Consider the following 14,807-nt stretch of genomic DNA (forward strand, 5'->3'; position numbering starts at 1 on the left):
GTAAAACACCCAAATTGGCGGGGTTTCTAACGGCGGCAACGATGATGAAGAAGAAAATAAATGCCTCTACTGTGGCATGGCATTGGGTTTCATTGTGTCCTCATCCTTCTCTTATCTTTTGTCTAAACCCTTCATTTCAAGAGTTTCGACGTCACTCCTTTCTCTATCTCTCTCGCCTTGTAGATCTCATTAGGCGATAATGGAAGCATCTCGGCCTTAAAATTCTGATTTTCCAGGGTTCGTTTCTTCTTCCTTTCTTTGTAATTCTGTTTTAGTACAAAGAAATCACTGCAAATTTCTTCGAAACTTTTGTTTCTTTAACTTGTCGATTCATTTTCAATTATTATTATTATTATTTTTTTTTTATAGTTTTGTATCCTTCATCTACAGATCAACGGTTCTTGGTTCTTGCATGTGTTGTTTTTATCATTTGAACTTCATCCCTTCTTTGATTTTTGTTTTTTTTCCTTTTTCAAATCTTCATTCTGATTTTTAGTTTTCTCATGTGCATCAATTGCTTGATTTAGTTTAATTATTGTTGTTTTTTTTGTTGTATTTTGTTGAATTGGTAGCTTTTGAGAGGGTTTGCAAGAAAAGTAAGGAATTGGGAGCATCTAATTAGGGGTTTTGTTTGAGAGATCCGACTGGAGTGAGAGGGGAAAATGTAGAGCAGTGGGAACACACATTGGTATCACAGATGCAGGCGATCTGGGCAACTTTGAGGGCGAGATGTAGTTTGCCCTCATTGTGAAGGCGGCTTTGTGCAAGAGCTTAATGGGATTGGTCCTTTCGATTTCCTTGGACTGGATGATGATGATCATGACCACAGATTTGGGATTATGGAGGATTTTTCTGTTCTTCCTCTAAAGATCGTTTAGGGTTTGAAAAAAAGAAAAATTGCAAAGGTTTGGGGAAGATGGGTTGGATTTATTTTTTTTTCAAGTAAGGATATTTTTGTCATTGTATTTTATCAAGGGGTAGAATGGTCTAACAATGTTCAAAAACTGGGATCCATTATAACATAATCTCTCTATCTAACGGGAGGGACTATAGTGGTACTTCATTTGGAAAATGGGGGTGCACATGGAATTAATGAAAATTCAGGGTGGGCAACTGTAAATTTGGCCACTTAAAAGGGGGCATTTGAAAAAAAAAAAGTTTTTTTAACTTTTCTTTTTGGCTTTTCATATTTTACATTTTTTACAAGTATATTGTGGATTAGATTTGTGATTTTATCAATGCTATGAAAATGGAGATCTTTACAACCCTGATCGAATCTACATGACTCTTAGACCAATCTTCCCAAAAAAAATTGATTCTAATCACTCGAGTCAGATCTTCCAACCATGCTTCTCCCATAATTTTAGAAACTGCACACATGATCATTATTTTTTTTTATGTTTTTTTGCGGTGTGGAAAAGACAGTTGGGTTGACCGGGAAAAAACAAAACTAGACTCCCTACAATGATTTGATGTCCAGTTCAATTTTCAAAATTTTCTCTTCTACCAGTCTCCGTGGAGAGACAATCAAGATTGAATGACTGTTGTAGCCTTTGTTGTATCATCCAACCTTCCTAAGAGCTTTAAGAAACCAAAGCAAAAAATTTGATTGTTGTCAATCGGTTTGGTTTTGCCTTGCTTAAATGTAGAAATTAAAACAAAATCAAACCGATAATAGGAATAGATTTTCAAAACCAAAATTGAATAGATTTGGATCGTTTTGATTTTTGTTTCGTATTCATCTTCTTAGTGGGTTTTAATTTGATTTCATATTCGATTTAAGTCTTATTTTAAATGTTAGGATCAATTTTTTTACACTTTTACTAATAAAAAAACCCTTATTTGTTAGGATCATAATTTACCATACTTTTTCCAAACACTAAAATAGAAACTAATTTATCATTCACATTTGATTAAAAATTTAAAAAAAAATATAATATTATACATTCCTTCTTCTTGTTTTGAAAATAGCTAATTTGGTTCGATTTAGCAATTTTAAATATGAATCCGAAACCAAACCGAATCAAAAAAGATTCCAGCTTTAAAAACCTACACTGAACCGATTTACTTGGATTCAATTCGGTTTAATTTTAAACGGCCGATTTCGATTGCAGTTCCAAATAGACACCCTTACTTGGAGCTACACTCTGTTTCTGCTGGCGTGGTTGGCGCACCTAAGGGTCCATATTGGGTATTGAAGTTGACGAAGGTCAACAACACTTCACACTTCAACTTGGGTAGGAATCCAAATAACCCACCAAATCCTTAGCCAGTACTCAATCCTCACTCCTCAGAGAAAGAGATTGACAGAGAGTTTGTGTTCTTGGGCGAGCACACTTTTGGTTCTACTTTATCACATTGGACATTAATTATCTCTTTACTCATAAAAGTTTATTCTTCTTAAGGCATTCTTAAATTTCTAAGCAGGTATAGACTGAGATTTATAAGAAGTTTTTTCACCAAAAAAGTATACCTTCTTGAGTTAATTTTGAATGGAGTAGTGACTAATAAATTTTCCATACATTTGGCAGAAGAGAAGAATGGTAGGTGTGATACTATAATGGCAAGAATTCCTGGTATAAGCGTGAAGGAGACATTTCTCTACCATTCAAACCAAGCATAGCCTTCCTTGCTTGGAAGACCACCAACTGAACTGCCCTACCTGGAGTAATGCCGGCACCAGAACTCCACATCCGGCCGAACCCAAACCCAATCCACACAGTTTTTTGTCAGCAACACGCTCTGCACACAATTCAGTTCTATCTTCTCTCTCTCTCTCTGCGTGTTTAGTAGCAGAGTAGCAGAACCTTGGGGTTTCTCCATTAATGGCGGACATCAAAGAACGCCTTCTTCCGCCGAGGCCCGCTTCGTTTACAATTCTCACCGGAAGACCTTCTTTGTCTGTAAATACAAAAGAATCGTCTTCTCGGCCCTCAGTCTCTGGTCGTACGCTTTTGCAGGGATTGGATTACTTGGGCTTGAAGAAGCGTGGACAAGGTCTCAGGTCATGGATTCGTATCGACACTTCTGGGAGTTCTCAGATAATCGAGGTCGACAAGTTCACTATAATGCGCCGCTGTGATCTCCCTGCGCGTGACCTTCGATTGCTCGACCCACTCTTCGTATACCCATCTACGATTCTCGGAAGAGAGAAGGCGATAGTTGTGAATCTCGAGCAGATTCGATGTATAATTACGGCCAATGAAGTATTACTCTTGAATTCGCTAGATAGTTCTGTGTTGCGGTATGTTACGGAGCTTCAGCGGCGTTTAAAGACGCCTGCGGTGGGAGAGGTTTGGCAATCTGATGGGTTTGATTTGAATCGTAGTAATAGTGGAAGTAGGAATTGCGATAAGGTGTTTGGGAATATGTCGCCGGATAACCTGCCCTTCGAATTTAGGGCACTTGAAGTTGCTCTGGAAGCTGCTTGTACCTTTCTTGATGCTCAGGTGAGTGGGAAAAATATCTTAATTCTAGCTTTGTTGTTGGGTGTTGGTTTTACTGATTCAACATCATTGCTTTTTTAGTTTTGCTCCTTGCGTTTGATCTTCATTTCCACTGTAATATCAACTTTTTTGAGTCTTAAAAAGTTGTTTCAGTCTTCTCTATTCCAGTTGTATAGAATTGATAACTGTGATCTTTTGGTGTGGAGTTGGTTGTTTGAAATTACTTGAGCTAACCTAAAATGCATTTCAAGTGGAAGAAATTCTGAGATTTTAAGTCTAGAATCAAAATGTATAAGTTTTCTTCAGGAATCTGGTTGTCTTTGGTTTATTTGCTAATCTAGCATTTCTCTTTCTGGATAAGATGTTAGAAATTTAAACTGATGAGGAATTTGGAGAGAAAAAAATAAAATGAAGGGTATAGTAAAACTCTTGTTCTCTTGGAAAGACAACCATCTGTCTTGCATCTTCTTTGTCTTGGAATCATGAAATGAAGCAAGTGTCTTTCCTTTCTTATCTTTGCATGCAAATGACATCGTGACTATTTTTTTTTTGGGTCACAGATGCACTAGAACTGTTATAATTTTCATTATTGCATTAATTTTCGACCATTAAACACGAGCTTTTATTGAACCATATTGCTGTTTGATAAATTGCCTCTCGGTGTTACATAATAAACTAGCTGACCAAGTGATGAACTTGGTATTTTCAAGACAGTGAGAGCCTTCTTCAGATCCCTGAAATTTTTATTCTTTTTCTGCAGTTGTATTGGGAGATTTTAGTGATCCTACCTAGGGTTGTAAGCAAATGGGACACTACCCAGATCCAGCCCATTTATCCTTGATATGGATATGTGATCAGATAAAGATCCTTCCTTTTATGGTGTCTGTAATTAATAATCTCTCTGGTAGATACATTGACTACACAAAACAGGTAAAAAACAGGGTTAAGCATAAGTGCACATAAACAGGGCAACTTAGTTTTGGATATTTTATTTTACCAAAAGTTTTGGATATTTTAAAAGATAGGAATACAAATATGTGTTTCATATCTGTTAGATATGATTATCGGATATCGAATATCAGATTACATTAACAGACCAAATACGAATGTGGGTATATCCGGCCCGAATTCTGTTTGTTTACAGCCCTAATCCTACCACTGTTATTATTATTAAGGATTCAATTGCCTCTATGATATGACTTTTCTACATATTATTAGTACATGGATCGAGCAAGTTGTTCCATCACTCAGAAATTGTATATCCTACATTTTTTTAGGGTACTGTTCTGAACAGTACAATTCTCCCTAACATTCTGAAAGGTTTTCTTTTATTTTAATTTAATTTTAACTATACAAAGCTGTTCCCAGAATGAAAACTATCACACCCTCAATATTTTGTACTGCACTATAAATCAGAGACTGAAATGAGAAGAGCTGTGTCAACCTAAAATGAGCCCATTCAAGGAGATGGATAGATTACTCATGCCACAGAGTCGAGTTACAATTCTCAAATTATAAAATATACCTATTTTCTGTGAAACCAGTCTGTTGATTATGGATGGGGACATCCAGTATTGTATCAGTGTGCAATGAAGAGCAATGACTGACCTTCCAGAAAGAGAGACTAAGCACAAGGTTAAGGCCCCAAAGAAGAATAAAAACCAAAAGAACTTGATTTAAGGTGGTGAGAAAAGACATGAAGGTATGTGTAGAAGATATGGCCTTTTAAAAAGTGGAAAGACAGAACCTTCACTTAGCTGAACCCTATTCTGAGGATAACGCCTTCTTTTTTTAAGAAGGTAGGGGGAGGGGGTTAAGAAGGATAATGCTTAATTGGGCTGAGTTGAGTCTGTCCTTATGGTAGTTTATCCTTGTCTAGAATCTCCAATACTGGCATCCTGTTAGGAGGATGTTTCACGTTTAATTTTACCCAATGTTGTAGTGCTGTTTGGAGGATGTTTCACGTTTGATTTTACCCACTGTTGATTAGCTCTATTTTTTTTTAAAAAAAACTATGTTGGGGTTATTGTGGTTTCTTTGCAATGGATTACAAGTACTATATCATGAATGGCTAATATTTTTATGTAGGCCAGTTTCTTTTCTCAGAAGAAGCTTTCCAACCCACATCTTTGTCTTGGGGGTGTTAATTACTCAACCACCCTGAAGACATTATAGTTTGTTTGTTAACAAAGTAAAAAGAAGACCCTCATAGCTGGTTTACTCATTTTCTTTAAGTCAATCATATTCCACTATCCAAGCTAGTAACTCAATGGGTTTGTAATTCACTAATGTTAAACAGGCTGCAGAGTTAGAAATAGAAGCATATCCTTTGTTAGATGAACTGACTTCAAAGATCAGTACAAATATATTGGAAAGTGTACGTCGCCTGAAGAGTAGACTTGTTGCTTTAACGCGGAGAGTTCAGAAGGTGTTTCCCAATTTCATGTTCTTTTTATTTCGCCTGCAATAAGTCCTAGCTAACTGCTCTTCTTTTAGAGTTTTCATTCGGCAGGTTAGGGATGAGATAGAGCAGTTAATGGATGATGATGGGGATATGGCTGAAATGTATTTAACTGAGAAGAACAGGAGAATGGAGTCATCATCCTATAGTGATCAGTCCTTGATGGGACACAGCTCAAGGGGGGGTGCACTTTCAGTTTCTGCTCCAGTTTCTCCTGTCTCTTCACCTCCTGATGGCAGGAAGCTTGAGAGGAGCTTGAGCAGCACAAGAAGCAGGCATGAGAGCATGAGGAGTTCAGACAGCACCACTGGAAACATAGAAGAGCTGGAGATGTTGTTAGAGGCATACTTTGTGGTCATTGATAATACCCTCAACAAGCTGACATCTGTAAATACTCTCTCTCTCTAGCCTTTTTTTTTTTTTTTAATTTTCTATTCATATTTTGGGTTTGAGTGGAATCTCCATTTAATGCTCTCTCACTTGCTGTCCCTTTCTCTCCAGCTGAAGGAGTACATAGATGATACAGAGGACTTCATCAACATTCAGTTGGTTTGTATCCCCTCTTTCTGCCCTTAAGACTGCCTGCCTTCTTATTTTTCTTATGGCCTGCCAAAACAAATTTAGGAAATTCAAGAAATACATTAAAAAAAAAAAAAGGTAAAACCCACTGACACAGGATCCCCCCCCCCCCCCCCCCTTTAATCTATTCCCCTAGTCCCCTGTTTCTGGTAGAGCTTTGTCAATGACCAGATCAGTACATCCAATTCACATGCTGGTGTGGTTGCGTAACTTACTACTGGTTTACAGACTAGTGGGAGAATATTGAAGATTTGCTTGATTGGGTGAGATTGTCTGATTATTTTGGATTGTAAATGAATATGGCAGGTGCTTCTTAGAAAGAGTGGAGGCACACATTACTTATTGCATTTCCCCAATACCGTCACAGTAGAACACCTTGTTGAGAGTTGATGTCTTGTATTTTGTAGACTGGGTTTGTGGGCTGCCTCCAAAGGGCCCTTAAAAGCCTGGAGTTGAGCCAACTGGGTGTTTATCTTTGTTTCTTGGACCACGGCAAGAGGAGGGGGTCCATGCTGTGGAAAATTTTTTAAGGTTTTTTTTTTGTTTTTGAGTGAATAAAATATAGGAAAAAGATCTCTACTTGGTGTTTCCTACGTCCTCTCACAGGGCACCGTGAGATGATGCCTCTGCCCCTAGGAAAATATCTAGGCGTGCTCACCCATTGGCCCAGACACTTGTGTAGAGATCATGTGACCAAGTAGAGATCTCTTGCCCATAAAATATATATTCAATAGGCATAGGAAAAGAACAACCTCCTCATGGGAGGACAAAACAAGAACAAAAACTGAGAAAAAAAATACGTTAAGAGTGGCCATCACACTACCCTTTAGAAGGGATATATAGGGAGGTTCCAAGAGGAAGCAATGTGACGGTTCCTTGGGGATTCCAAACAAGGACCAAAAGAATGGCTGATCTTAGCTCTGACATCAAAGATGATGGATGGCTTTCCAAATTTTTAGGTGGGTAATTCGGGTAATTCAAGAAATTTGTATCTCTTTGTTTTCCTATAAATTGTTACAATGGGGGTTTATTAGGGTTACGAGAATTTCTTTGTAAACATAAAGAAGCGTAAGGAAGAGAGTGAGTTACCCTTTCTCCATTGCTAGTGAAATTGTTCTCATCTTCCCGTGGACATAGACACTATCAAACCACCTAAATCTTTACGTCGCAATTGTTTGTGATTATTTCTTCTTTCTGTTTATTGTGTTTTCTGGATCGTGAATAGGTTTCAGTTTCTACATACCGTATGCACCCAGTAGTTTGTGACTGGTTTATTGGCTGTTCGTCACCATATATGGCTCTTTGTGTGTGTGTGTGTGTGTGAAAGAGAGAGAGAGAGAGAGAGAGAGAGAGAGTATTTGCAGGTTAAAATGGTTTGCTTCTACTCTTGCAGGATAACGTCCGGAACCAGCTGATCCAATTTGATTTGTTGCTTACAACTGCAACATTTGTGGTTGCAATCTGTGGTGTGGTAGCAGGGGTCTTTGGTATGAACACTCCGATTCCATTGTATGAAGATGATGAATCATACAAGTGGGTTCTTTCACTCACTGGAATAAGTGCGTTTACTATATTCTGCTCATTGTTATTGTTCTTCAAGTCCAGAAGACTCCTTCCCTAGTAGGTTTGAGAAAAGAAGAAATTTGGAAAATTGGAGTTGTAGTTTTTATGCTCTTCGTAAATAATAAAGAGGAAGCTCTCTGTCACTGGCATTTTTCAGCCTCTTCTCTTTAGTAATTCAGTTATTATTTTTCCTTCGAAAATAAATAAAAGAAAAAAGCTTTAGAAAATAAAGTCAGGTACATCCTCCATATTGATGCGATTATTAAGCTTATTTATTCTTTTGTGTTTGTTTTTTAAGTAGATTACATGCACCCCTGGTATTTGAAACAATAACAAAACACCCCCCCAATTGTTTCACCATTTACGTATAACCCCTGATAGCTCACGGTGTTAGTCAACTATTAAGTTTTGAAAGTAAAATTCAGTTTTACCCTTTATACTTCAGTGACTTAATTGAAGTACCATTTTACTGGCAACACAGTGGTGGAGTTCCATCTCTCGCCTAGTCAATTCGGTTCCTTGCACAGACATTCAGAGCAAAACCTTCACTCCTAAATTGGATTTCTCGACCCACCATGCAGCCGATGACTCTCCGATGACGATGGTTACGAAGCATTACCCACCTTGAGATGATATGGGCGAGGTGATCAATCTCAAGGATGGATCTATTAGAACCGCCATTGATACTGGTTGTGGGGTAAGTTGTTCTTTACCTCTACCTCTCTGCATTAATGGTTTCCAATATTTGGCACATAAGAGTTGCACCCAAAGATCATTAATCTGAGTAAGAAGACGCCAATCGAGCTTAAACAAAAGGGCTTTATTATGATTGGTAGATGTACGAATGCTCAAGCCCCATGCCCATTTTGGTCTGCAGATTGTAGACCATGCAATGGCACTGAAACTTCTTTTATGATCAGGAGTGCCTTTCCAAGAGGAGTTGATAGACTCCAAGGTCATGCAGGTTGATTTTGGGTAAATGAAGCAGGACATTTGAAATGTGAGGATAGAGTTGAGGACCGATTGGATGAGTACCCTCCTACCTACTTGTGTTAAAATATTACTCTTTCAATCTGACAATTCACTATTGACCCGCAAGACAAAATCATTGAGGGTACGCTTTGTAGCCCCAAATATTTTGAACTACGACTCATTTGTGGAACCCCAAGGATAGACTAAATAGGTTTTTTTTGTAGTCGTGGATGTATTGGAGCTAAAGAAAATCCCGCTTTTGAACAAATTAATTTGTTATCCAGAGAGATCTTCAAATAGATTGTTCACATCTTCTAGAGTTACTTGGCAAAAAGAAGAGTGTCCTTGGCGAAAAAAAGTTGGGTGATCTAGAGTTGTGCGTGTAACATCTAAATAGGGGGTTTATCATATAAACCTTAAACCATATATCTCATACAAGCACTAGAACAAGAATCAATTAACAATCGGTGAATGGAGGCGTACCTTGCACCATGGTATGTTGGAGACGATTCGATGCAGTTCCCAACGAATTTCTCCTCCCTAGTTCTGGATCTTCCACAGCGCTTCAACCTTCCTAGTTTGCTCTCTAACTTTAGTGGTAAAGTGGAGAAGAACGAATGAATATTGTGGGGACCTAAAATAGAGTGTAAATAATAATACTGTCCTCACCCTAAACCCTAAACCACAATGGGTTGAGCAGCATATCCCTAAACCTAAGAGTGAACCAAACCAATCTGTGTAACTTAATTCCCACCAACTAATCAACCCAAATAATTAATTTAACTCAAAATCTTACAATCTCCGACTTGGGAAACATTAATTATAAGAATGTCTTTTAATTGATGTGGCCATGGAATCTCATTACTATAACCACTCTTACTTTGATCCAGTTGAAAAATCCACTCATGTTGAACAACAGCAGAAGATACACCTTAACATACAGCATATAACTTTCTGTCATTACAAACATAAACGAATTTATCAACGTGAACCCTGTGAGATATTAACATAGAAATAGTGACATGCATTGTATCTTAACAAATGTCATTCCATGCAGGTCCTTAACTTTGATATTAACCTATACTTTGGCAAATCGCCTATAATCTGGGGTTAATATCTATCTGTGGCAAAATCGCCTATAAATTATGGTAAATATTGCTTATGAACTGTGGCAAATACTGCCTATCAACTGTTGCAAAATCGCCTATGAACTGTGGCAAATAAAACCATAAGTACCAACAAACAAATGTATGATGAAATTACTTTGCATAAAATAAATGCAAATGTCAAATAAGGAATATAACCAACATCCATCACACTGTGCTCAAACAAACGAGTTAAAATATCAAACATAAAAGAATAACCGACAAGAAACAAAACTCCCACTAACCAAGCATATCGAAAGACTCAGTAATACTCATGTTCGAGACATGGCCTTTGAACACTCCCACTGGTAAGGCCTTAGTAAGGGGATTTGCCAATATGCTGTCAGTCTTCAAGTTCTCAATTGAAATTTGTTTTTCACTAATTTTCTCCCTCACCAGAAAATACTTGGAACTGCTAGACTTCTTGTTATTCTTTGAGTAGAAAACAGCAGAGTTGTTATCATAATATATCATCAAAGGTCTTGATATGGAATCCATGATCTTCAACTCAAAGATGAAACTCTTCAACCACACAGCTTGTTTAGTAGTCTCATAAAGTGCTACAAACTCCGGTTGCACTGTGCATGAAGCCAAAATAGTTTGCTTTACGCTCCTCCAAGAAATAACACCCCCTGCTAACATAAAAATGTAACTTGAAGTAGACTTTAGATCATCAGTACACCCACCGTAGTCTGAATCTAAATATCCCACTACCTCAAGCTGATCACATCTATGGTATACAAGCATAGAATCTTTGGTCCTTTGCAAATACCGCATGACCTTCTTGGCAGCCGTTCAATGAGCCAAGCCGGCATTAGATTGGAATCTACCCAACACACCTACTGCAAATGCTATGTCAGGACGAGTACAAACCTGTGCATATATCAAACTCCCGACTGCTGAAGCATAGGGTATGTTTGTCATGGAACCTTTCTCAACTTCATTTTTTGGACATTGCTCCTTGTTCAACTTGTCACCTTTGTTGATAGGCACATCTCCAGCTGAATACTTGGACATATTGAACCTATTGAGAACTCGATCAATGTATGTTTTCTGAGATAATCTCAGAAGTCCTCGTTTTCTATCACGAACAATATCAATGCAAATTTACTTTCATCCATGTCCTTCATCTCAAATTTCTCATACTAAAAACACTTCGTTTCGAGAAGCAGAGCCATGTCACTGTTAGCTAGGAGAATATCATCAACATAGAGCACCAGAAATATGAATCTACTCCCACTGACCTTCTGATAAATACAGTGATCCATGACATTTCAGTAAAGCCCAAAGATGTAACAACATCATCGAACTTTAAGTACCACTGCTTTGAAGCCTGTTTCAAATTATATATCGACTTCCTTAGCTTGCAAACCATGCTCTCTTCCCCCTTAGATTCAAAACCCCCTAGTTGAAGCATATAGACATCCTCATCCAAATTTCCATTTAGGAAAAATGTTTTAACGTCCATCTGATGTAGCTCCAAGTTATAATATGCCACAAGTGCCATGATAATCCTATAGGAATCTTTTGATGACACCGGAGAGAAATTTTTCCTGAAGTCAATTCCTTCATTTTACTTAAATCTTTTTGCCACCAGTCTTGCCTTGTAGCGATCAACATTATCTTTAGAATCTTTCTTGGTTTTGTAAACCCATTTGCAGCCCATGGTTTTATAGCCCTTTGATATTTCAACCAACTCCCAGACACCATTGTTACTCATGGATAACAATTCATCCTCCATAGCTTCTATCCACTTAAAAGAATTCTTGCTGCTAATGGCTTGTTCAAAACTAATTGGATCCTCTTCTTTTCCTATGTCAAAATCACATTCATTCAGATAAATAATATAGTCTGAATGAATGGCTGACCTTCAAACCCTAACCAGTCTTGCTGGTCTTTCTGGTGGTAATGCTATCTCAACCTCAACCGCAGGTACATCTGGCAAAACTGTGTCAACAATCACATCATCACCATGAGCCTCAACAACAGGCTTTGGTAAATTATCTCCAGTCATCAAGGGTAGATCAGTAGAACGAACTGTCTCAACTAAAATCTCAACCCTCTCTTCCTCAAACACAAGATTTCGTGTCTCAGAAGTTTCAACATCATCTTCAATGAATTGAGCAATATTAGTCTCAACTAGTCTAGTGCCTGAGTGAGGGCAATAAAATCTGAAGCCTTTTGACCTCTCAGGGTATCCCACAAAATAACAACTGACAGTTTTGGGATCAAACACCTTTTCATTTGGGTTGTACAATTTTGCTTCCGCCCTACAACCCCAAACATGCAAGTGCTTAAGGCCGGGCTTCCTGCCAATACAAAGCTCATATAGGATTTTGAAAACCAATTTGCTTGGTACCTAGTTAAGAATATAAGTGGCAGTCTTAAGTGCCTCACCCCATAATGATTCTGGTAGACCACTATTACTGATCATACTCCACACCATATCTTTCAAGGTACGATTTCTCCTTTCTGCAACACCATTTTGTTGTGGTGTCCTAGGCATAGAATATTGATGAGATATTCCATGCTCCTGTAGATATTTGGCAAATGGTCCTGGGTATTGATCTGTATCACCATGCTTCCCCTAGTACTCACCCCCTTTGTTAGACCTGACAACCTTGATTTTCTTAGAAAAAAAATTCTCCACTTTAGTTTTAAAAGTTATGAATACATCTAAGGTATTGGATTTTTCTAAAATAATATACATATATCCATAATGAGAAAAGTCATCAATAAATGTAATAAAGTATCGATGACCTCCAAGGGTAGGTGTAGAGAAAGGCCCACAAATGTCTGTGTGAATGAGCTCCATCAATTCCTTGCTTCGGACTGTCTTCTTCTTTCTTGACTTAGTAATTTTCCCTTCATGCAATCCACACACACATGTATGTCATGTGAATAAAGTTCAGTCAATATGACATCTTTCACAAGTCTATCTATCCTCTCCTTAGAGATATGCCCCAACCGTTTGTGTCACACGGCTTAAGATTTGTCATTGATAATAGAACGCTTAGTGCCAACATTCATCACCCATGAAAATTCATGATTTAATTTATAAAGCCCATCAACTAAATATCCATTACCAATAATACTAGAGCCATGAGATAAGGTAAAGCCATCTTTATTGAAATTAAATTAATAACCATCTCTAGTAAGAGTAGAAACAGAAATTAAATTTCTCTTCATGGAGGGAACATAAACTGTATTGTTCAAATCAATAAGAATGTCTGAACTTAAGTAAATCCTAACTACTCTAATGGTTTCAACTTCTACTCGCTCTTCATTGCCAACAAACACGTGCACCTCATCCTTGCTTGGCACCCTCTTGCTTATTAACCCCTACATAGAATAAGTGACATGTATTGAGGATCCAGAATCAATCCACCAAGAATTCATAGGAGCATCAATAGCAAAAGATTCAAAACAAACAAGGGACAGATCAATATCATAATTCTTCTTTTTCGGTAACCACCCCTTGTAAATGTAACAATCCTTCTTGTAGTGTCCCTTCTTGTGGCACCAAAAACACTCTATATTGTCTGTGTTCTTCTTATCTGTGGAACCCTGAGCATTCTAATATGCCTTGGACTGTTTAGAGCTCCTTATCTTGTCATAAGACTTGAATCTCCCTTTCTTGTTAAACTTTTTGTCCCTCCTAATTGGTCCACCACTAGATCTCTTATAAAAAGTTGCATTTGCACTCTCAACTTTATTCTGTTTTAGCTTTCTCTCCTCCTGTGTACAAATGGAGATAAGCTCATCCAAGCTCCACTTGTCCCTCAGTGCAGTATAGGTAGATTGGAGACCTTATACGGACCACGAAGGGTATGCAGTGCAATATGCACAACTGTCATCACTAATTTTGATGTCAAGATCCCCCAGCTTGGCAGCAATAGTAGCTAAGCTCATTCCCTAACACTGCCACTTCCATCATAATGAGCATTCATCAGTTTACTCATTAAGTCACTCAATTCAGCCTTTATGTTAAGTTCAAACCTAGTCTTTATAGCATTCAGGAACTCTACGGCAGTGTCTTTGACTTCTACATTCCCACGTATCGTCTCAGGAACTACCTTCTTCACAACCAATATGCACTTTCTGTTTGCATTATCCCATTTCTCAAACTTGGTCTTTTCCTCAGTGGTGCTAGTATCAGTGAGAGGAATAGGTTTAGGCTTCCTAAGTGCCAAGTCTAAGTCTAGGAGACCAAATGCAATTCCAAATCTTTCATCCATTTTTGAAAGTTATCCCAAGTAAGAATTGGGATAGAAAACAAATAACTGGAAGGAATAGCCATCCTATAAGGACAATAATCAACACAATGCATGTTAGTTTAAAACATAAATCATAAAATCAAAACATGCAATAATAGCAGTGTTTTTTTAATAAGAGTTATAATATCAACTATATCCTTATCCTTTGGGATATGAATTTACTAGTCCTCTTATTATTTTTTTTTTTTATTGACTATGAAGATAACATCAACTTTTGAAAATTTAATTACCTTTGGGCAAAGAATCCCTAAGTCGTGTCCCTTCTTTTACATGTGTTAACACTACAAATTTGATGACATCACCTTTGAGAAAATAACATCTTTACTGTGAAAAGAACACCAATTTTTGAAAATTCAATCATCTT

At 37.6% G+C, this 14,807-nt stretch overlaps 1 protein-coding gene across 1 annotated transcript; it reads left to right on the plus strand.

The window, feature by feature from the left end:
* The first annotated feature begins 2,602 nt into the window (after positions 1-2,602).
* LOC122646733 (magnesium transporter MRS2-1-like) lies at positions 2,603-8,175 on the plus strand. Its single transcript, XM_043840339.1, has 5 exons — positions 2,603-3,449; positions 5,746-5,874; positions 5,959-6,294; positions 6,409-6,456; positions 7,880-8,175. The coding sequence occupies exons 1-5, from the start codon at positions 2,826-2,828 to the stop codon at positions 8,105-8,107; spliced, it is 1,365 nt and encodes a 454-aa protein (XP_043696274.1). The 5' UTR covers positions 2,603-2,825; the 3' UTR covers positions 8,108-8,175.
* Positions 8,176-14,807: the final 6,632 nt, after the last annotated feature.

This window comes from Telopea speciosissima, chromosome 11 (genome assembly GCF_018873765.1).
Source record: "Telopea speciosissima isolate NSW1024214 ecotype Mountain lineage chromosome 11, Tspe_v1, whole genome shotgun sequence".
In the NCBI taxonomy this organism is placed as follows: domain Eukaryota; kingdom Viridiplantae; phylum Streptophyta; class Magnoliopsida; order Proteales; family Proteaceae; genus Telopea; species Telopea speciosissima.

Excerpts from the sequence above, each read along its gene's own strand:
- LOC122646733 (XM_043840339.1), top strand. The coding sequence starts at position 2,826 with ATGGCGGACATCAAAGAACGCCTTCTTCCGCCGAGGCCCGCTTCGTTT. Across the intron at positions 5,875-5,958 it reads TAACGCGGAGAGTTCAGAAG|GTTAGGGATGAGATAGAGCA; the intron begins GTGTTTCCCAAT and ends TTCATTCGGCAG. Across the intron at positions 6,457-7,879 it reads ACTTCATCAACATTCAGTTG|GATAACGTCCGGAACCAGCT; the intron begins GTTTGTATCCCC and ends CTACTCTTGCAG.